General features: G+C 40.4%; 1 protein-coding gene across 1 annotated transcript in view; it reads left to right on the forward strand.

Annotated features, from left to right (window-relative positions):
• Nucleotides 1-22,546, forward strand: part of Hen1 (Hen1 methyltransferase) — a 40,091-nt gene that overhangs the window by 4,424 nt on the left and 13,121 nt on the right. Inside the window, exons 2-4 of the mRNA XM_076180995.1 lie at nucleotides 8,948-9,107; nucleotides 20,633-20,737; nucleotides 20,847-20,989. Coding sequence (XP_076037110.1) covers nucleotides 8,949-9,107; nucleotides 20,633-20,737; nucleotides 20,847-20,989 — 407 coding nt within the window. The 5' untranslated portion in view covers nucleotide 8,948. The remainder of the gene's footprint in view (nucleotides 1-8,947; nucleotides 9,108-20,632; nucleotides 20,738-20,846; nucleotides 20,990-22,546) is intronic.

Consider the following 22,546-nt stretch of genomic DNA (forward strand, 5'->3'; position numbering starts at 1 on the left):
ATGGAAGGAAATGAGGAGGGAGTAGACTTTGACCAGCCAGACAAGCGGAAGGTAAACAAACGACTGAGTGAGGATCAAATGTCTAATAAAAATGTAAAGATTAGAAGTATAGAGAGGAGCAATACAGAAGAAAGTGACGAGAATATGTTCCAGGGATTTAAAGAGGGTGGGGGGGACACAACCCCCCCCCCCGACTGATAAGACTAGAGGAGAGAGTTGATAAGGTGATCGAGGACTTGGAGCGTAAGTTAGGTAACGTAGACTCCATTTTTAAAAGAATTGAAAGGTTGGAACAACTAGAGAAGGCTAACAGAAACTTAACTGAAGAAATAGAGGACCTAAAAAGACAGTTAGGAAATGTAAAGGAGGAGAATGAGAAATTGAAGAAGAATAGTAATGAAAACAGAGAGAAACTAGCTACAGAAGCTAAAAATTGGAGAATAACTCAAGAAGGGAATAAGGTTTCATTCACTGACATAGTCAAACAGCAATTGAAAGAACATAATGAAGACTCAGTTATTAAAGTGATGAGACAGAAGGAGAATATAGTAAGAGAATTAGCTGACAAAAAGAAATGTATAATTATATTAGGAATGGAAGAGAAACATAACCCAGATAGAACTGCAAGAATCAAGGAGGAAAATGAAAGAGTAAGCAGTTTACTAAAATTAGTCCAGGAAGATGAACCAGAAATTATAAAGGAAATTGAGGAAAAATTCAGACTCGGAAAATATAGTACAGATAAGACCAGACCAATTAAGATTAAATTCAGGTCACAAACAACAGCAGAGAAAATTCTATCCAAGACAGGGAAACTAGCAACAAATGATCAATATAAAAAGGTATGGATAAAAAGAGAAATGAATAAGGAGGAAAGAGAGGCAGAAAAGCAGAAAAGAATTGAAGCTAAGGCAAAAAACGAGGAAAGAACGGAGTCAGAGAAAGAGAGATTCTATTGGAGAGTAGTGAACATGAAAATAAAGCAGTTCGACATACTAAAGAAAAACATAAGGGAAACAGAGAATACAATGGAAGTGGCAGAAAACTAAGAGTGTCTTACACAAATATAGATGGATTGATAACAGGATTGAATGAACTGAATGATTATTTGAAAGAAAAAGAACCGGACATAATGGGAATTGTAGAAACAAAATTAAAAGGCCCACTACCACCCAACAGTGTAGGACATGATACATACAATTATTGGATTAGAAACAGAGAGAAAAAACAAGGGGGTGGAGTTATGTTCCTGACTAAGAAGGATATAAACGTGAAAGGTGTCATATATGGAAAGAATACAGTAGAGATGATTATGATAGAAGTGGAAGACAGAGATAAGAAGAGCAGAAAATTTGTGATCAATTATGTGCCTCCGAAAACAGCCTCATGGGAGGAGAGTGAACATAAAAGTATGTTAAAGGACACAAAGATAGCATTAACTAAAATAATGGAAGACGGAGGAAGAATAGTTATGATGGGCGACTTTAATTGCAAAGAAATCTGCTGGGAAGAAATGACAGCAAAGAGTGGTGATGACTCATGGGGAAATGCTCTACTTGAGATGATTACTGACCATTCAATGACACAATGGATACAAGAGAACACTAGGTATAGAAATGAAGAAGAACCATCGAGGCTAGACTTAATAATTACATCTGAACCTAGAATAGTGGACAAGATTGAATATAAAACACCAATAGGTAAAAGTGACCACATATTGATTGAACTGGAACTTAATGAAGAAAAATATATGAAAAGAAATGAACAATATAGAAAAGGAAGAATGATGTATGAAAAAACAAACTTTGATAAAATAAGAGAATTCTTCCAACAAGAAAACTGGGAAGAAATATACAAAGAAGAAACAACAGTGGAAGAGAAATGGAATATTTTGACAAAAATTTACAAAAAAGGAGTGGAAAAGTATGTCCCAAGACAAAAACAAGAAAAAGAATATGTAAAATGCTGGTACAACAAAAGTTGTAGGGAGTTAAAGGACAAAAGAGACAAAGCCTGGAACAGATGGAAAAAAGACAGAAGACCTGAAAAATGGAAAATATATACTGGTTATAGAAATGAATATGTACAAAAGTGCAGAGAGGAAAAAAGAAAATATGAAAAAGATGTTATAGAAAAGTGTAAAGATCAACCAAAACTATTCTACAGATTTGTAAACAATAAACTGAAAAACAAACAAGACTTAGAGAAATTAAGACAAGGAGGAGTTGAATACACTGAGGAAATGGAAATGGCAGAAATTATGAACAAACATTTTAAATCAGTGTTTACAAGGGAAAATATACAACCTGAAGAGATTGAGTGGAAGGAAAAAGTCCCCCCTATGGAAGAAATAGAAGTAACAAAGAATGAAATATTGACACACTTGGGTAATTTTGATGTCAGAAAATCGCATGGGCCAGATGAAATAGCAAACTGGATTCTGAAAGAATGCAGGAATGAACTGGCAGACAAAATACATAGCATAATAAGCAGTTCCTTAAAAGAAGGAAAAGTTCCAGAAGATTGGAAAAAAGCAAATATAGTACCTATATATAAAGGAGGAAATAAAGAAGAACCTACCAACTATAGACCAGTCTCTCTAACAAGTACAATAGCAAAAATATGTGAAAGAATTATCAAAAGTAGATGGGTAAAATACTTGGAAAAAAACAACGTACTAAATCCAAGGCAATTTGGATTCAGACAAGGACGATCATGCGTCACCAATTTAATATGTTTCTATTCAAGGCTAATAGATATAATACAAGAAAGAGATGGATGGGCTGATTGTGCATTTCTAGACCTAAAAAAAGCTTTTGACAAAGTACCACATAAGAAGTTGCTTAAGAAATTAGAATATGAAGGAGGAATACAAGGTAAATTGCTAAATTGGATGGAAGACTTTTTGCAAGAAAGAAAAATGCGAGTAGTGATAAGAGATCAGCACTCAAAATGGAATGAAGTAATAAGCGGTGTCCCGCAGGGAACAGTTCTGGCCCCAATAATGTTTGCTATATATATTAATGATATGGATGAAGGAATTGAAAGCTATATGAGCTTCTTTGCAGATGATGCAAAATTACTGAAAAGAGTGAAAACTGAAGAAGATTGTGAATCACTACAGAGAGATCTAAATAAAGTACAAGAATGGAGTAGGAAGTGGGAGATGGAGTTCAATACAAAAAAGTGTAGTATAATGGAATTTGGAAAAAGCAAAAACAGAATAACAGGATCATATAATTTGGGAGAAGAAGGAATAAAAAAAGTAGAAAATGAGAAGGACCTGGGAGTCATTGTTATGAATAATATGTCACCTGAGAAACATATAAATAAGATTTTTGGAGAAACTTATAATTTAATAAGAACAATCAAAGTAGCATTTACATACCTGGATGAAGAAATGGTGAGGAAAATCCTAATCACCCTGATAAGACCAAGATTGGAATATGCAGCAACGATATGGTCACCAAGTACAAAAAAATGTATAAAAAAAACTTGAAAGAATACAAAGAGCAATTACAAAACTGGCACCAACACTCTCAAAAACTATCATATGAAGAGAGACTACAAAAACTTAAACTACAGACACTAGAGCAAAGAAGAGAGAGAGGAGATTTGATAGCTATTTACAGAATCATGAAAGGCATAGAAATTACTGATAGAGAGAATCTGATAAAATGGGATGACAGAAATACAAGAGGACACGGAAAGAAAATAAAAAAAGGCAGCTATAGAAGAGATTTTAAAAAGAACAGCTTTCCTCACAGAGCAATAGACAGTTGGAACAAGTTAGATGAGAAAGTGGTGTGTGCAAAATCAATACATGAATTTAAAAATAGTTTAGATAAAATGAGATATGAAGACGGGACCCCACGAGCATAGCTCCCCTTCCCGTAAAATACAACTAGGTAAATACAACTAGGTAAATACACACACACACACACACACACACACACACACACACACCTCTCATGGCGCTGTGGTTAGAGCTCTGGCCTGCCACTACGGAGGTCCGGGTTCGACTCTCGCCCGGGGCTGAAATAATATCAGTATCGCAGCGCTGAGGGGTGTTACTCCAACTCTCGTGGGCGGGGAGTTGGGGGTGTGTGTGTGTGTGCAAGGTCATAGCATTACCCATAGATCGGACCTACGAGCTCTGAGCTCTCTTCCAGGAGGGAAATAGCTGTCGATCACGAGTCCAACACGTGATCCAAAGACCAAGTGAATACAAAGACCAAGTGAATACACACACACACACACACACACACACACGTTCATTCACATACACAGACTGGTGAGGTCCACTGAGCCGTCTCTGCGTGTTGGATAGCACTCTTGGACTCTGCTAAATGCAGAAACTTGCGGACCCACGCCAGGGATGAAGTACAAGGCGAGAAGACGCTCTCTCCGGGTCCGGAACCGAAAGACTTTGGTTTCGGACTTCGGAGCCGAGATCGCAAGACTGGTCACGTGGCGGCACACTCGGCATTTCTCGCTAGCATGCTACTTGCTTTGCTGCTTCGTTTGAAGAGAAACGACTTCGGTTACGATCTTTTGTTTTACAAATTCCCGGATGTCAAATTACTCTTGCGTCATGTAGTGACTAGCTGAGTGACCACCTAAAAGAAACTAACCCTATACTAATGTTAGACTCAGTGTTGAGATGTCTATAATATTGTCACCGAGGTAGTTTCTACTCAAAGGAAGTAGCAAAAGGAAGTAGCATGCTAGCCTAGTGTGCCGCCACCTTTAGCCGCTATGACGTCAAGATGAGGGGGAGGAATACTGTGGACAGGGTAGGCCTAAGGACCCCACCCTGCGGGGTGCCAAGTCTTCCGGGCAGGACACGTGACCCGGAAAGCGCGTGGACGCATGCGCGCGCAGACTGGAAACTTAAATAGTCCTCAGTCAAGGTGAGGAGTTTCTTCTGAATACTCTTTTGAACAAGAAGGCGTGAGGGTGAGGAGTCTACGTTAGGAGGCGCTGAGTACCTGCGGCCGAAGCCGTCACCTTTGCCCTATTTTACGCTTAGGGATTGTTGGGTCAAGTAACGAACACTCACTAGAGTGAAGTGTGGGGTTCTAAGCCACGACGAAGCGGATGAGAAACCAGCACGCCTGTGATGACGCCACCACCGCACAAGGATGCCCAAGGTAGCAAGTAGACTGGCCATGTGAAACGCCTTCTCCAAGTCCAAGAAGACCACGATGGAAGGAGTGCTGGGAAGAGAAGGGTTGCCTCACTGACCCGTGTCAGTTCCCAAACGATAAACACGTAAGTGCCCGTGTGAAGGACCCATCTTCCACAACAGCCTGTTGAACACCAATGTTCTGCCGTGCTCTCCATTTAGCCATGGGAGGACCGTATTGGAGGTTGGGGACGGGAGCGAGGCTAGACCGGGGCTCCTTTCCGAGACGGCGGTGGTCGTCTGGTTAGGAGTTCCAGTACTCCCTGTTCTTGTGTGTCTGGAACTCCATGTGAGTTATTCCTCGTCTTTGGAGGTTGTATCGGGATGATCAAGACAATGGGCTCTTCTTTCCGTCGGTAAAGTGTGTTGACCTGAGCTGACCTCCTGCTCCACCATGTCTGCTGTACCAAGGTCATGGGGGTGACCACAGCGACCACTGAATCCACCATCATCTTGAGGTCATCTTCATAAGTGGAATCGGCCATGTGGACAGAAAGGACTGAAGCTTTAACTTAACGCATTCAGCTCATGTCAGCCGCTTGTGGTGTAGATACGAAAAACCGGACATGGTAGGCCTCGCGCCGGCCCGTACATCCGAATATCATCTGATGCGGCTTGACCGCGCGAGGACTGACGTCATATTTTTCTGGTGTTTGATCAAACATTTTGGTGTTTTGTGATTTTTTGTTTTATTTGACCAAATGACAGGACATCTTGTCATCGGAGTTTAAAGGGTTAAGGAATGATATATCGTGTTCCAGTCGTTGGAATAGATTTGGGTTCTTCCTAAAGGGGATATCACACTGGGCTATTTTACCTCCGACATCCTACCTCCAACCTCCAACCTTCATTTGATTAACCAGAATAAGATATTGAAATCACTGACCCTGTCCCTAAAACGTCGTCTGCTTCAGTCATTCTCCCAAAATCCAACCGTAGCGCTATCTACTCCGCAGTGACGTCATCAATTGTGTTTATTCTTTATGGAACGCCATTGTATTTGTTAAATGGGTATCGTGTTGAGTGATGCAAGTTATTTGATATCAAACTTATGAATTATGAAAATGAAGAAAGAACTTCTGAGGAAAATATACTGTCGGGATTAAAAGAATAGAAAACAGGCGGAGAATGATTACTGATAACATATAAACTCGGACAAAAAGGCAGAAGAAAACTTACGATAACCGCCCAGCAATAATGATATTATTCACGAACAGGAAATACACGGGGAACTAAATAATGTGGATAAACTATCTAGCAACAATGCTAAATGATCTTTTTTAGAGCACATGCAAAATAGATGATAAGAGATATTGTTTTTGGAAATTTTGATTAAATTTGTCAGGTAGAAATAAAACCAGGAGAAATGATAAGTGAACAAAGAAATTACACAGGGAGAATAAATATAACAAAAGGAAAATAAAACAATACAAGACAGAAGATAGGTTTAGGAAGACAGGGTGTCGGGGCTTCTAACATAATGTTATGTAATGCAGGTTACGTAAAGCCACGTTTCGTGCAAGCATATATATATATATATATATATATATATATATATATATATATATATATTATATATATATATATATTATATATAATATATATATATATATATATATATATATATATATATATATATATATATATTCAGAAAGACGATACTGACTAAACAGCATGTAAAACAGCTCATTTCTTATATTATTTCTACATTGGAACTTAATTTAACTTTAATGATATGTTCACTAATATCACAGTCTAATAGCTGGCTAAATTAGGGCGTGCACAATAGGAATAAATAGATAAATAAAAAACACTTGTCATTTCCTGGAAAGGATTGGTATGTTTGTAGCTATCGTTGTAGTGATACTTGTAGAGAAACTTTTCTGTGTAAATAATCTAAGATAATGAATATAACTTGTGTAAAGAATAATTATTATTTATCTCGTAGCAAATTAATATAATTAACATTTTTACTGTCACACTTGGGCCGTGATGAAAAAAATATGTATTATGTTGTAGACATCATTGTTTACAATTGTGTGCATACAGGAAGCGTAGTGTGAACATGCTGCAGGATTGTGTTTAGAATATTGAGATGTGTTTAGAATATTCAGATGTGTTTAGAATATTCAGATGTGGGCGGTCCTATTAGGAAGCCCGATTATCCGATTAATCGGATTCGCATTTTCGAATCGGATAATCGAATCAGACTAACCGCCGCCAAACGAATCGGATAATCGAACTGCCGAATTTTTAAAACCATTTGCGATTAAGCCAGGTCGACGTCGTCGTTATTTTTTTTTTCGCAAAAACTGTCTTCATAAAATTTTCTATATTTTTCTCAAGTAAATATTTTTTGTTTTTATTCTATTCATACTTTCGTATTCTTTTGGTTATATCTAATTAAATTTTTTATTTTTTATTTTTTATCTTAAAAGCTTGGTTTCTATTTGTATTTGAAATGGCTTATTTAGGGTTAAAAAGCTTTAAATTCCCTATGGAAATATTGAAAATCGGTTTAAAAACATTGAATCCCTTTTAAAAATGTAGAATCGCTTTAAAAATAATCAAATCGGGTAATCGGATAATCGCTAATCGGACTCATATTTTTGGCAACCGAATCGGATAATCGAATCGTACTTGACAAGCTGGCGAATCGGTAATCGTTAATCTGCCTTATTATTATTATTATTATTATTATTATTATTATTATTATTATTATTATTATTATTATTATTATTTTTTTTTTATCGAATCCTGTCCACCTCTGAAAATATTGAACGTGTCACGTAAACTACCCCTTTTTTTTCTTTAGTGCCCAAAGAACGCTCCAGAACCAACAAAAACACAGGTAACCACCAATGATGCACCAATATGAAAACGTCAGAGATATTCTGGTTCAAATTGATGGCCCATAACTATGCCGTCTATCCACACATCATGGCTATTGTCAGAGATATTTAGGGAGTCATGAATGTTCTCAAAAGTCGACGAAAAACTCGGTATTGTTGAATATCATCTGTTTTGCAACAGGACGCATGGATTGGTACGCAACTCGTGTTGTCATCGGAACTAATACCAGGAGATGGCGCTGTATGCTGTGTTTTAGAATGCAGATTAACAGATGAATGTTTTCGCCAAAAGTCCCTCAGATATTTTTGAGATTAAATATTTGTTTTAACCACTTCGGTACGAGTCAAATTCTCGTGCGCATCATCGGCTGCCATATGTACGATTCATCACACTACACGCATTATAAAATATAAAGTCACTGCTGCATTACTCGTTCTCTTTTACCCTGAATAATAATAAACACAGAAAACGTGAACAAACCAGTTCACAGAATCCGATGGTAACTCATGCACAACTACAAAAAATGTATAATCAAGACGGCGACGCCAGCTCCTCGTGTGCCCTACATGACGCCTACACAGGTATCGCCGTACTGAAGTGATTAACCATGGTTCTCGTGAAAATAGATAACATTACAAAAGAGAAAATGCACATTTCTACCTGGGCTTGCTAATTACCCTTTAAAGCAGAAGGGTACCTTGTACCAGCAACATATGATTGAGCATCTTGCCCGGCACACTGAACAATGTAATACCATGGTAAATGTTGCAGTTCTGTCTATCCTATTTCCCTTTCCAGATATGAATGACCAGCACTTTTAATCCAGTCAGTGGGGATATTGGACTGCCAAACAGCAAGCAGTACTTGTGTACACCCTGTATATTATGGCTTCACTTTTATTTCCAGGATGAACAACGCAAATCCAATATATCATGTGGAGGGAGAAGATGGATCTTTCCTCAAGATATTTGAATCTGGGATGCAGTTTTCACCACCTGTCTATGTGCAACGGTACAGGAAGGTGGTGGAGCTGGTGGAGGGTCTTGGTCCTGACAATATTGGAAAGGTAAGTAGCGGATCATTAACTGCTGCAGCATGTACAGTGGCTGTGTGAATTTGTTGAGGTTAGTACAGTCAGTCAACCAACTAATCAATCAGTTCATTTACCCAGTTGTATTTACCTAGTTGTATTTTACGGGACTAGAGCTGTGCTCGTTTTGACCCATTTTTGTATCTCTCCACACCCAGTTTGCTTTTGAATTCGTGTATAGTTCTGGCTTTAACTGTTTCACTGTTCAATTTGTTCCAGACGTCAATCACTCTGTGTGGGAAACTGTTCTTTTTCAGATCTCTTCTGTAGCTGTCTTTCTTTAGTTTCTTCACGTATCCTCTTGTTTCTCTTTTGTCCCATTTTGATAGATCATCTCTATCAAGAACTTCCATTCCTTTCATAATTCTGAAATTGGTCAACAGCTATCTTGTTGGAGGGACCAACAGTCTGTGTGTGGTGGTCCAGTGAATGGTGTCAGGGAGAATAGCCTCCCTGATGGTTGTCTTCATATCCAGTCATCCTAATCTCTATCTGGAGGTCCATCCCCCAAGGATTTAGTATTTTGTTTCTGGACCGATCCCAAGGTCTTTTTATGTTGGGTTTGACTGCCTTTCCTCCACTTTTCCATATGAGATTAATCAGTCAATCTGTTACACTAGACCCCCCCAAACCTCTAAGGTAACTGGCAGTGGCCACCAAATTCACTCTTTAAGTCACTCAAGGAAGGAATATTGAGTTGTCTGGGTGGGATGAGAATGGGACAACGTAAGATGAGGTGTTCTTATGTCTTCTATGTGGTGATTGCATCTGGGGCAATTTGATTCTGTGGCCAGGCCTATTCTGTAATGATACTGTTTCAGTACTGGGTGATGATCTTCATGCCATTACATCAGTGTGATTCTTGTTTGTCATAAAAGGAATTTCACAAAAGGGTTGATGTCTGGGGAAGTCATGAGGAGAATGACGTTGGGGGATTGGTCTCAGTGTTTTGTTATCTGAATGTTTTTTGTGAGGACATGTGAAGTATATGTGTGAGCAGTATGATCCTTGGGTTTTTTATTGTTCAGTTGGTTATGCTTGTGTAATGTGGTGGGAAGTATGGATGGGTTTGAAGGCTTTTGCATGCTTTTAATTCTCACATATTGTTTTTGGTTTTTGTGTGAATGTTCCATTGGAATGATTTTAGTTCCTCTGTTTAATTATTCTTGTTTTGTGTTGTGAATTGGATGTCTTTGTTTTCATGATTGTTGGGAACCATGCCTTGGAAGCATAGTGGAGTGGTTCTTGTAAGTTGTTTGTATGCTGTGATTGGTGTTTCTTTCTGTTGGCCAAAACTTGTGCTTGCTACAGATCTTAGTATGTTTAGTTTTTTGAGTGTTTTCACTGTCAGATCCTCGATGTGTTGAAAGAGACCAGGATTTATTTTATTTTATTTATTCAGTTATTTATTTATTTTATTTTTTTGTGTCTGTTTAACCTGTTGGATGTTTCTTTGACTCATGGTTGTCTTGGGTGAACAATATCACTGATGATTTCTGGGAGAAAAGCTGCCATTCTCTTTTGTCTCAGCCACAGTTCCAGATCATTAAGGTATATTTATGCATTTGGCAAATTGATGCAGCCTGAAGGGATTTCACCCCATTTTCTCCTTTTCTGCATGAGGGGATGGAGAGGGGGGGTTGCCAATTTAATGAAGTGGCCTTGCTGTGGACATGCTGTGGCCACTGCTTCTGACCCAGGGCAGTGGACAAGATGCAGGGATGACCCGTCATCCAGGGGATGCCAAGATAAGAGGGAGGGAAGAGGGTAGAGGGGAGTGGAGTATGTTGGGGATGGAATGGGTGGGAGTGGTTTCTATGTCTTTGTTTTTTGGCTACCTCCCTTGTAATGGGGATAAAGCCTTTGGTATATGTATGTATATTTTGCTATGATTGTAAGGTCATCTTCATAGGTTACTACAGCAGCGTCCATGCCTTTGAAACATGAAGTGCCAGGAATACAAGCTGAGGGATTTAAGAAGTGCAAGTTGGGAAGTGATTAAAGCAGAATGCCTCACATTATGAATTGTGAACTGGACAATGAGGTCACACATCCTTCCTTTGACAATGTTCAGAGGTGACTGATGCACTGCAGTACTCCAGGTAGTCACAGACAGTGTGGACACCTGGCGCTGTGTTCAACACTGCCAACTGCCTCATGCAGTGCTGCACAAGGCTTAGTGTGGATTAGGCTTAAAAGGGAAGAGATAGGCAGTATGTTTCTGAGAAGGAAGATGGATGTGTTGACATTAAGTGAAACTAAGTTGAAAGGGAGGAGTGAGTTTGAGTTTGGGAGTATAGTGGGGAGGGTGTCAGGAGTGAGGAGAGGATGATGGAGGCAAGGGGTGGCTATACTAGTAAGTGAAGAGATAGGTAAGCATGTGGTGGAATGGAAGGAGATTTCTTCAAGGTTAATGTGGATGAAGGTGAAACTGGGAAGGGAGATGTTGGTCTTTGTAAGTGCATGTTTGGCCTGGTAGCAGAGTCCTGACATGCCTAAGTGACACCCTGGGGCAAAGGGCAAAGTTCTCAGACTGTACTGATGTTTTGTTAGTTGAATAAAGTCTAGAGAAAGGCATTGACTCTTATTTATGAAAACAACATTTTATTCAACTAACAAACTGTGTCTGATCTGAAGATGGATAAATTCCTAAGACCTGAACACCTGGATGTATCTCCCAATTCGCCTACTGCTGCATGAGAATGGGATCACAGAAATTGTACTTTCTCTGCATTCCTGGAATCCACCACAAACCTTAATCCTAACAAGCTAGATACATTGATCAGTTTTGTTTCTCAAACCATGTATGGTTACATTGCAGAGTATACCTATGATTCAGCTATAGATCTTCTCAAAGTCCTCTGTGTCAAGCCCAAAAATGCAGTGTTTGTGAGACATATGTTGGCTACTCATAGGCAGCATGAAGGGGAGACAATAGATGAGTGCTTACAAGAGCTTCAGCTGTTCAGCAAGGATTGTAACTTTAAGGCGACTACTGCTTCACAGAATCAGAATGACTACATACAGGATTCTTTCATCGATGATTTGCTTTGTCGTACAGTCAGGCAACAATTGCTTGAAAACAAAACTTTGGATCTAAGTATGGCTGTTGATCAAGCCAGGGCACTTGGTGTTGCTCGGAAGACCTCAGAGTCTTGTTCTTGTTTTTCTGTCTCTGGTGTAAGTGCTGCTGTGACATCCGAGCCTGCTTGCACCGATGATGACACCTGTGCTGTTGCAACATCTGAAACTGCTTATTTTGCTGAAAGGACCTGTGCTACTGCCAATTCAAAGTTCCAATGCTATTTCTGTGGTGGTACCAGCACAATAGTGGACAGTGCCCTGCAAGAAACGTCACTTGTTATAAGTGTAATAAGTAGGGACACTTTGCTAAGAAGAGCAGATGTAAAAGGGGGTAGTATTATGACAGAAATTTTTAAAAAATAATAAAACAATGTTTGGGAAGGAAGTTAAGAGAGGAAGGGAAGGGGAGTCAAATAGAGAAGAAAAGGTAAAATGCGCAGATAGATATTAACGGAAGAGGAGGCAGTAAGGGGAAGGTGGACAGAGTATTATAGGGAGCTGTTAAATGTGGAGGAGGATAGGAAAGGATTGGTGGTAGCAGTGACAGGTGATGGATGAGGAAAATGGAAGAGCAATAAGAAAAGATGAGGTGGAAGTAGTTTTTAAAATGATGAGAGCAGGTAAGGCACCTGGGTTAGACAGGTATCACATGAAGTGCTTGAAGGGAGGCACAGTAATAGTGGACTAGTTAGTGAGGTTTAATGTGTGTTTAAGGGAGGGTAGAATGCTGAAGAACTGGAGGAGTGCTTGTATAGTTCTACTTTACAGGGGAAAAGGGGACAAATGTGAGAATAGTAGTTTTAAAGTGATCAGATTGTTGAGTGTAGTTGGGAAGGCTTATGGAAGGGTTTTAATTGAGATGATTAGGAGAGGAACAGTGTGGGTTTAGGAAAGGTAGAGGTTGGGTGGATCAGATTGTTATAGACAGATATGTGAGAAAGCTCTAGCCAAATGTAAGGATGGTTTTTGGACCTTTTAAGTATTTAGAAAAGTCTTATGATAAGGTAGACAGGAAGGCTTTGTGGGAGGTTTTGCAGATATATGGGATCAGGGGAAAGCTATTAAGGGCTGTCAAGAGTTTTTATGAGAGTAGTAGAGCCAGTGTTAGAATTAGAAATTAAGAGAGCAAGTGGGGCTGCATCAGGGATGTGTTATGTCGCCATGGCTGTTCAATATGTACATGGATGGGGTGGTGTAGGAGGTAAATGTGAGGGTAATGGGCAGGGGATTGGAAATGGTTAAAGAAAAGGGAGAGAAGTGGGGGGTGAGCCAGTTGTTGTTTGTGGATGACACTACACTTGTAGTAAGATCAGAGGAGGGATTAATGGAATTAGTGATGGAATATGGGAAGGTATGTGATAGGAGAAAGTTGAAGGTAAATATGGGTGAAAGTATGGTGATGAGTTGTATAAGGGGAGATGATGGTAGTGAGTTGGAAGTAAGTCTGAGAGGAGAGAGGCTAGAGGAAGTGGATAGTTTTAGATACTTGGGGTCACATATGGCAGGAAAGGGAGGAGTGGAGGTGGAGGTAGATTGTAGATTGAGAGAAGCAAGTAAGTGCCTTGGGGGATTAAAAAGTGTAATGAGAAATAGGAATCTGGTAATGGATGCAAAGAGGATATTATATGAAGAGGTGATTGTGCCAACAGCACTGTATGGGGCAGAGATGAAAAGTGTAAATATGTTTGAGATGAGATGTTTCAGAAGTATGGTAGGGGTTACAAGGTTGGATAGAGTGAGAAACAAAGAGGTGAGGAGGAGAGCTGGGGTGGAAAAGGAGATGACAGATAGGGCTGATGAAAGATTATTGGGATGGTTTGGACACATGGAAAGAATGAGTGAAGAAAGATTAGTAAAAGAGGTGTGGAAGGCAAAGGTGGATGGAGTGAACACAAGGGGATGATGGAGGATGAGATGGATGGATGGAGTGAAAGGGGTGTTGAGCAGGACAGGGATGTTTTTTGAGCAGGGAAGTGAGGAGGCAGGAGATAGGGGTGAGAGGAGATAGGCTGTGTATAGATGATACTGTGATGCAAAGAAGGGAGTGGGTGGGGGATGGGGGAGGTTAGGGAGTGGTTATGTGTGAATGATATTTTGATGCAGCCCAAAGGGATTTCTCTCCGTTTTCTCTTTTTCTGCATGAGGGGATGGAGAAGGCTGGTCACCAATTAAGTAAAATGGCCTTGCTGTGGATGTGCTGTGTCTTGCTGCACTGCTTCTGATCCGGGGTAGTGGGTGGGATACAGGGATGACCCATCATCCATGAAGAGCTAAGATTAGAGGGAGGTGGGTTGGAATGAAATGGGTGGGAGGTGGGGGGGGTGATCTAATAGAGGTGTTCAAGTGGATCAAAGGCTTTAACAAGGGTGATGCAAACAAGGTCATCATATTAAAACAACAGGGCAGGACTCTCAGTAATGGTTATAAACTGCACAAATTTAGATTTAAGAAGGAAATAGGCAAGAATTTGCTTACTAATAGGGTGGTCGACGAATAGAATAAACGTAGTAACCATGTAGTAAGCGCTGAAACCATCAGTTATTTTAAGAAACGATTAGACAACTTTATGGATGGGGATGACAGGTGGTGATGGATACGGAGCTGCCTAGTGTAGGCCTTATGGTCTTTTGCAGTCTCCTTCATTCTTATGTTATGTTCTTCTTATATGTCTTTTGATATGGCTACCTCCCTGGTGGGGGGGGAGAAAAGCCCATGGTATATAGATAGATGGTTTTTATTGTACTCCACATTTATTTGTTATTTGTTGTAAGTCACAGAATGGATCAAGAAAACATATATGTATGTATTCAGTGGTTTCAATGTTATAGTGGGGAAGAACATAGCAGGGAATTGTGCATTGGGAAGTTGAGTGGGTGAGAGAAGTGGCAAAGGTGAGATGCATTGAATAATATGCCCCACACTGGAAGAGCTGCAGATTGCTGCATTGTCAATAACCTGAGCTGGGTAGTGTAGGACAGGGCATTCCTTTGTTCCTGAGTTACTGTGATAGGAGGGATGGTTGAATAGGTATTGCTTGTTAGGATGTGAGTGTGTGTTTTGATTTGGCCATCCTCCTTGTAAAGGGAAAGGGGCCTTTCGGAAGTGTAACTTGGCATTGCTGTATCTTATAGAAGGAACCCATGTCCTTGAATATTGGCACTATGGTACTAGTATCACTACAGCAATGTCTGTTTACATCCTTATGTCCAGTCATGTAGAATACATTTTCTTATTCATGATCTTCTCTACAGCTAGTGCTGTTGTTGTGAATGCTCCTGTGAATGCTGGTCACTTGTAATGTATCTGTTCTTGTTATTATCTTTCCTCTATAGTTTCCTTTTCCTTGTTGCTGATTTTTATTGGATCCTGACATGGCTCAAAGGGATTTCTCCTAGTCTTCTCTATTAACTCATGGGGTGGTACTCCCCAAGGCAGTCGTAGCTCCTCTTGGGGATCGGTGCCACCTGCGTAGAGCCTGGCCAGGGCTGGTTGCCGCCGTTTGGCCCCCAACTCTTGGGGTTGGGGGGTGGTCCCACGATGTAGACGCTGCGGCTCCAGGACCACTGAAATACAACACACTGCTGCATGCCAGACCCCCTGATATCCACCCTTCTGAATCCTCTCTCCCATGAAAGGACAGAGTCCACCTGGCCAGACTGCGGTGCGGCCACCACCCAGCACTTCTAAGCTACCAAAAGAGGCTGGATGACCGCATTGTGAACAGCTGCCCAGGATGTAACACTTCACCCCATACCATACAACACATAATGGAAGACTGCATTATACACAATCATGCACACAAACAACACAACATACACTCTATAAAGGATTTGTGGGAAAACCCAGTTTCGGCTGTGGCATTCCTTGGGGAGACGGGACTGCTCGGACAGACAGTCTAGGGAACGACAACAACAACAACAACAACTCATGGGGTGACAAGGGGAGTCAGCATGTACATGAAACTGGGGGTAAACCAGTTTTGGCTGTCAGGTCCTGCTTTGGAGGTGCTGTGTTTTCGTACATTACTTCTAATGCGGGTAGTGTATAGGGGGCAGGATTGACCCTTTATCCACAAGAAGCTAAGAAATTTTTAAAAAGGAAAGAAATGTTTGTGGTATGGGTGGAAGGTGGTTGCATACCTTTGGTGATTACCACTCTTGTAAGGGAAAAAAACAACTTGTTTTATTTATGTAAATTTCATCTCTGCATAGTACCACCACTAAGTTCATCACCTATCACTGGAGCACTATCATTGTTGTTCACCAATGGACTGCCATAAGCATGTGCTTGTATTTACCTAGTTGTATTATATGGGAAGGGAGCTATGTGTAAATGTGTATATATATATATATATATATATATATATATATATATATATTATATATATATATATATATATATATATATATATATATTTCCTGCCTAAATACATGAAATGAAGAAGAATGGCAAGAAAGGTAGGAAGATTTAGATGAAAAAGAACATGATGAAATCACAAAAAATAGATCTAATAAAGAAAGGAGGAAGTGCAGTACAGCAAGATATATTGGAACTCATAAATGAAATTTATAGAAAAGAAACAATAACAGAGGAGTGGGGTAAAACCCTAATAGTCCCGATTTTCAAAGGCAAAGGTACATACATACATACATATACCAAGGCTTTTTTCCCCCTTACCAGGGGGGTAGCCAAAAAGGACAAGGCACAAAAACATTCCCACCCATTTCATCCCCGAAAACACTCCACACCCCTCCACCCTCCCTCCCATCTTAGCACCTCCTAGATGACGGGTCATCCCTGCACCCTGTCCACTGCCCTGGGTCAGAAGCAGTGACGCAGGACACAGCACATCCACAGCAAGGCCGCTTCATTAAATCGGCGACCCCACCTCTCCGTCCCCCCATATAAAGGAGAGGACGGGGAGAAATCCCTTCGGGCTGCGTCAAAATTTTTGCTCACACACACTACCTCACCCCCATTCCCCCGTCCAATCCACCTCATGCATCCCAACATTTTCCATATACAACCATTCTCCATTCACCCCTGCCTTCTGTCCTCTCCCGTCCTTCCTCAGCCGACATTCCCCTCCTCCCCAAAGCCCCCTTCACCCCATTCATCCATCTCATCCTAGGACATCCCCTCATGTTCACTCCCTCCACATCTGCCTTCCATACCTCCTTTACTAGTCTTTCTTCACTCATTCTTTCCATGTGTCCAAACCATGTGTCCAAACCAAAGGCAAAGGTGATGCTGGAATTTGTAACAACTATATGAGAGAATAATTGAGAGAAGAGCAAGAGTCCTAGTATAAACAATTTTAGGTGAGGAACAGTATGGTTGTTGTTGTTGTTGTTGTTGTCGTTCCCTAGACTGTCTGTCCGAGCAGTCCCGTCTCCCCAAGGAAGGCCACAGCCGAGACTGGGTTTTCCCACAAATCCTTTATAGAGTGTATGTTGTGTTGTTTGCGTGCATGATTGTGTATAATGCAGTCTTCCATTATGTGTTGTATGGTATGGGGTGAAGTCCTGGAGCTGCTGCAACGTCTACGTCGTGGGACCACCCCCCAACCCCAAGAGTTGGGGGCCAAACAGCAGCATTTACCCCTGGCCATCAGCTCTACGCAGATGGCACCGATCCCCAAGGAGGAGCTACGCCTACCTGGGGGAGTACCACAATCCTTTTTTTCCAACACACAGTATGGTTGTAGAACAGTATGGTTATAGAACTGACGAGTTAAACACTACTTTCATGAAAATGGTTATAGAAGTAATAAATCAGTAACAGATATGACTTTTGGCCTAAGGACAGAGTATAAACAGTCTCTACATCACCTTCATTGATCTATAGAAGGCCTTTGATTCAATACCTTGTGAAAAAGTATGGAGATGTATGGAGGAGAGGTACGGTGTCACAGGATATCAAAAGAAAGACATTAAAAACTTGTATTACCACTGTGTATGTACTATTAGAACAGCAAAGGGGTCAGAAAAGTGATTCCAAGTGGAAATGGGTTAAACAAGGAAGTGTGTTGTCCCTGCTGCTTTTCATAGCACATTTGGAAACTGTGATAGAGGATTTTAATGAAGGTAGAGAGGAAGAATATAAGAACAGAGTAATGGCTTATGCAGATGATATAGCTGAATGGAGCACAGATGGGGAAGAGATTGAAGAAGACTTAAAAGGTCGAATAAGTGTTTTATAAAGAAAGGCGTGGAAATGAATGTAGAAAAGACAGAAATACTGACTCAGCAGACGAGAAGAAGAGTTCAACATCATTATAGGAAATATGATGGTAAAAAATACAAACGTCTTTAAATATCTTGGAAGTCTAGTTACTAGAGAGGGTGGAAATAGGAAGGATATTTCAGAAAGAATGAATAGATATAGTGTGAATGTTGATCTCTCTGGCTAATGATAAAGGAAAAACATGTACGTATAGAAGTGAAAAGGATTATTTTCAATACTGTCTTGACACCTACTCTAACGTATGGTTTAGAGTTGGGTGATGACAAATGCAGACAGGAGCAGAATTGAAGCATTGGAAATGAGACCACTGAGAGCTATATTTGGAAAGAAGAGGAGAGACAGAGTAAGGAATGAAGATATAAGAAAAAACATTGGTGTCTGTTCCATGCTATGCAAAATAGATGCTGCCCAGCTAAGATGGCTGGGACATTTAGAAAGAATGGAATTAAAAAAAAAATTTGCAAGGGGATGCATGCTGGGAGTAGATACTGGGTGGAAGAAGACCATGAGGAAGACTGAGAAAGAGATGGAGAGAAAATGTTGAAGAAGCCCTCAGTAGACATGATTTGCCCAACATTGAAACTCTGATCAAGGAAGGGGCATTCCATGATAGAGCCAGACCGAGAAACATGCTGATACTGCTGACAGGTGTAATGCCTACCACTGGGAGCTGAAGTATAGTATATATATATATATATATATATATATATATATATATATATATATATATATATATATATATATATATATATATATGTATATATATGTATACAAATATATATATGAATATATATATATATATTATAATATATATATATATATATATATATATATATATATATATATATATATATATATATATATTTATAAAAAGACCCTCTTTGCTTTTCCTTCACTGTACTCATAATAGGTTGTATATATCCCACAATGATAGAAGAACTGTTTTTGTGGGACCACTGTCACTGCTGTCCTTTCATTGTCCCTACAGTGGTGCCTGTAAATGTGCACATGTTTTACTTGTGTTTTTGAATGAATGTGTTGTGGGGTATTGGGGATAGGTTGTTGTTGTCGTCATCATTCCCTAGATTGTCTGGCCGAATGGTCCAGTCTCCCAGAGGAATGCTATGGCTGGAACAGTGTTTTCCCACAAAGCCTTTATAGAGTGTATGTTGTGTTGTTGGTGTGCTTGATTAATTATGTACAATGCAGTCTTCCATAATATGTTGTATGGGGTGAAATTTTACACCCTGAGCAGTTGTCTACAATGCTGTCATCCAGCCTCTTCTGGTAGCTTAGAAGGGCCGGATAGTGGACACATCACATTCTGGCCAGATGGACTCTGTCCTTTCGGGGGAGAGAGGATTCAGAGGGATGGATATCAGGGAGTCTGGCATGGAGCAATGTATTGCCTTTCAGTTTGGTGATGGAGCAGTGAGTGATATGATTATGGATATGCTTCTGGATGCTGGTGTGTGGTGGTTGTGGAGGAAGAGAAAAGAGTGATTTGTGTGTGGTATAGGTATTTGGGTATTGTTCTAATGTTTCTTGGCATATGTGGGTGTTCTGCTTTGTAGTGTAGTGGGTGTACTGTGTTTAGGAGGCTGATGTGGCAGTGTCTTCATCATGTAGCCAATACCCAACTCCAAGAGTTAGGGGCCAACCAGCCACAGAATACCCTCGTCTCCAGCTCTTACACAGGTGGCACTGATCCCTGGGGATAGGTTGTTGTAAATATTGGACTAGTACTGTACTGTGTATGGATTAATATTGCATCCCGTGGAGTGTGCTTATGTGATATGATGATGTGATGGGTGGATGGGATGGGCTCTTGAGTAGAAGTGTACTGATGATTATTATGTGTTATATAGAAAGGATTTTATTTTCTGAGAACAGATGTCCAATGGACTGTACATCTACACTCACTGCATCAGTGCACATATGTTATAGAAAATTTAGATACTCATGTGGTATTAGTACAGACAACTTATCAAACATGCTTCAGAAACCTGCATACACAAGAGTTCATAGCATTCATGAACATCAACCACAGCTGTGCACACTGTAGTACATTCTAGAAACATGGGAGAATTGATACACTTCTGATTGATTTGTAGTCTTATAAAGTGTCGTCTTTGTAAATATTTGTGTATCACCGGTATTATCTCATACAGGTTGCTGACTTGGGATGTGCAACAATGAAGCTTTTTCCATACCTGCGAAGTGTGAAGGGCATTGAACACATAGTCTTTGTTGACAAAGAAAAGACATTGTTAAAGGTGATAAATTTCCTTTTTCAAGTTTTTTTGGTACTGAGTGGTGATCCCTGAAGTTGAACCAAGTAGAATCATAGTTACTCAAATCCATGCATGTCTTCACTTCCCACAGGAATACTCTTGGTCAGTTATGCCACTGGCAGCTGATCATCTTGTCCCCAGATCCTTGCCACTACAGGTCTCTGTTGTCGAGGGTGACGTCAAGCACTGGGATTCTTTGCTTGCAAATACTCAAGTTGTTACAATGGTGGAACTGTGAGTATTACATTATCAGTTGAACTGAAATATTTTGATCTTATTTATTTATTATTACATTGTGTGTGAGTGATGTTTTGATGCAGCCCAAAGGGATTTCTCCCCGTTTTCTCTATTTTCTGCATGAGGTGACAGAGAGGTGGGTTGCCAATTAAGTGAAGTAGCCTTGCTGTAGATGTACTGTCTCTTGCTGCATTACTTCTGATCCAGGGCACTGGGTGGGAGACAGGGATGACCGTTCATCCACAAGGAGCTAAGATGAGAGGGAGGAAAGGGTGGTGGGTGGGGTGGGAGTGGGTGCATGCCTTTTGAGTAGGCAACCTCTCTTATAAGAGGGAAAAAGCCCATGGTATATAGATAGATGTACATTCCATACCTTTTATTATTATTATTACCATTACGAGTATTATTATTATTTCTTCTCATCTGCTCTGCAAATTTTAAGAGTGGATTACAGGGAGGTTTGCCACATAATGAAATAGTAGAGGTAATCCAGCATCAGCTGACAAGCCTCCTGGCTAGTACAGTGGCAGCCTCATAATCACAGGGTCGGCAGACTGAGTCTTGCCAGGGTTCATGAGCTTAAGCTGTTTACTGGGGAGGTTATTGTTGGGGCTGGGCAATGGTGGGGGGTTCAGGCTTGCCTCAGCTTACAGATGGGGGCCTGCTGGGGCATCTGTTCAAACCCTCACTGCAGAGTAATACCCCATGACAGCTGCTCACCTCAGGACATGAGGTGACATGGATATCTGTGTGTGTGATACATCAGCTTTCTCCAGGTATCATCACTAGTGGCATACTGTGGACACTGTCTCCTGCGTTCATATATGAACAGTTCTGGACCACTGACGAGGTTAACTGCCAAGTGGGAAGAGGGTGGAGGGGAGTGGAGTGTGATAAGGATGGAATGGGTGGGAGTGGCTTTTATGCCTTTGTTTTTTGGCTACCTCCCTTGTAAGGGGGAAAAAAGCCCTTGGTATATGTATGTACCTATCTAGACCAATGGGAGACCATAAATGCATATGCAAGGGCACTACTTCGTAGCGTCACTTTGTTTACATGCCTTCTGACCTCTGAGGGGAGAAGGCCTCAATTTGTACTCCTCTACCATCTGCACAGCAAAGCTCCTGCAGCTAGGGCATTTATATAAGGTACAGACAATTTATATAAAATCTTATTTTCTAACTTAAGATAACTCACTAATTAATTGAATCCAACATTTGTGGTCATCCCATTTAGGAAGTTGAGCAATATGGCTCTTGCTAGACTGTAGCTTGTGGTGCCATTATTCTTGTCCCCTTTGTGTCAGTGATGTGTCATAGAATATGACAATAAGTATGGATATATGTACTTATTATTAGGATTACTGTTATTAATATTATTATTATCATCATTGCTGTTGTTTTTGATGATTTTTTATCATTGTTACCACAAGTTACTGGCTGGCAAGTCATCAAGCCCTCCCTTAGATTTCTTTGGGAAGAACCATCAGAATGTTGTCTGCATTGTATTGTGGGAGTGTTTCAGCGTAATTGGCTTACATCAGTAGGAGGAGGG

This window comes from Oratosquilla oratoria, chromosome 3 (assembly GCF_046742065.1).
Source record: "Oratosquilla oratoria isolate Oo_2021 chromosome 3, ASM4674206v1, whole genome shotgun sequence".
Classification (NCBI taxonomy): Eukaryota; Metazoa; Arthropoda; class Malacostraca; order Stomatopoda; family Squillidae; genus Oratosquilla; species Oratosquilla oratoria.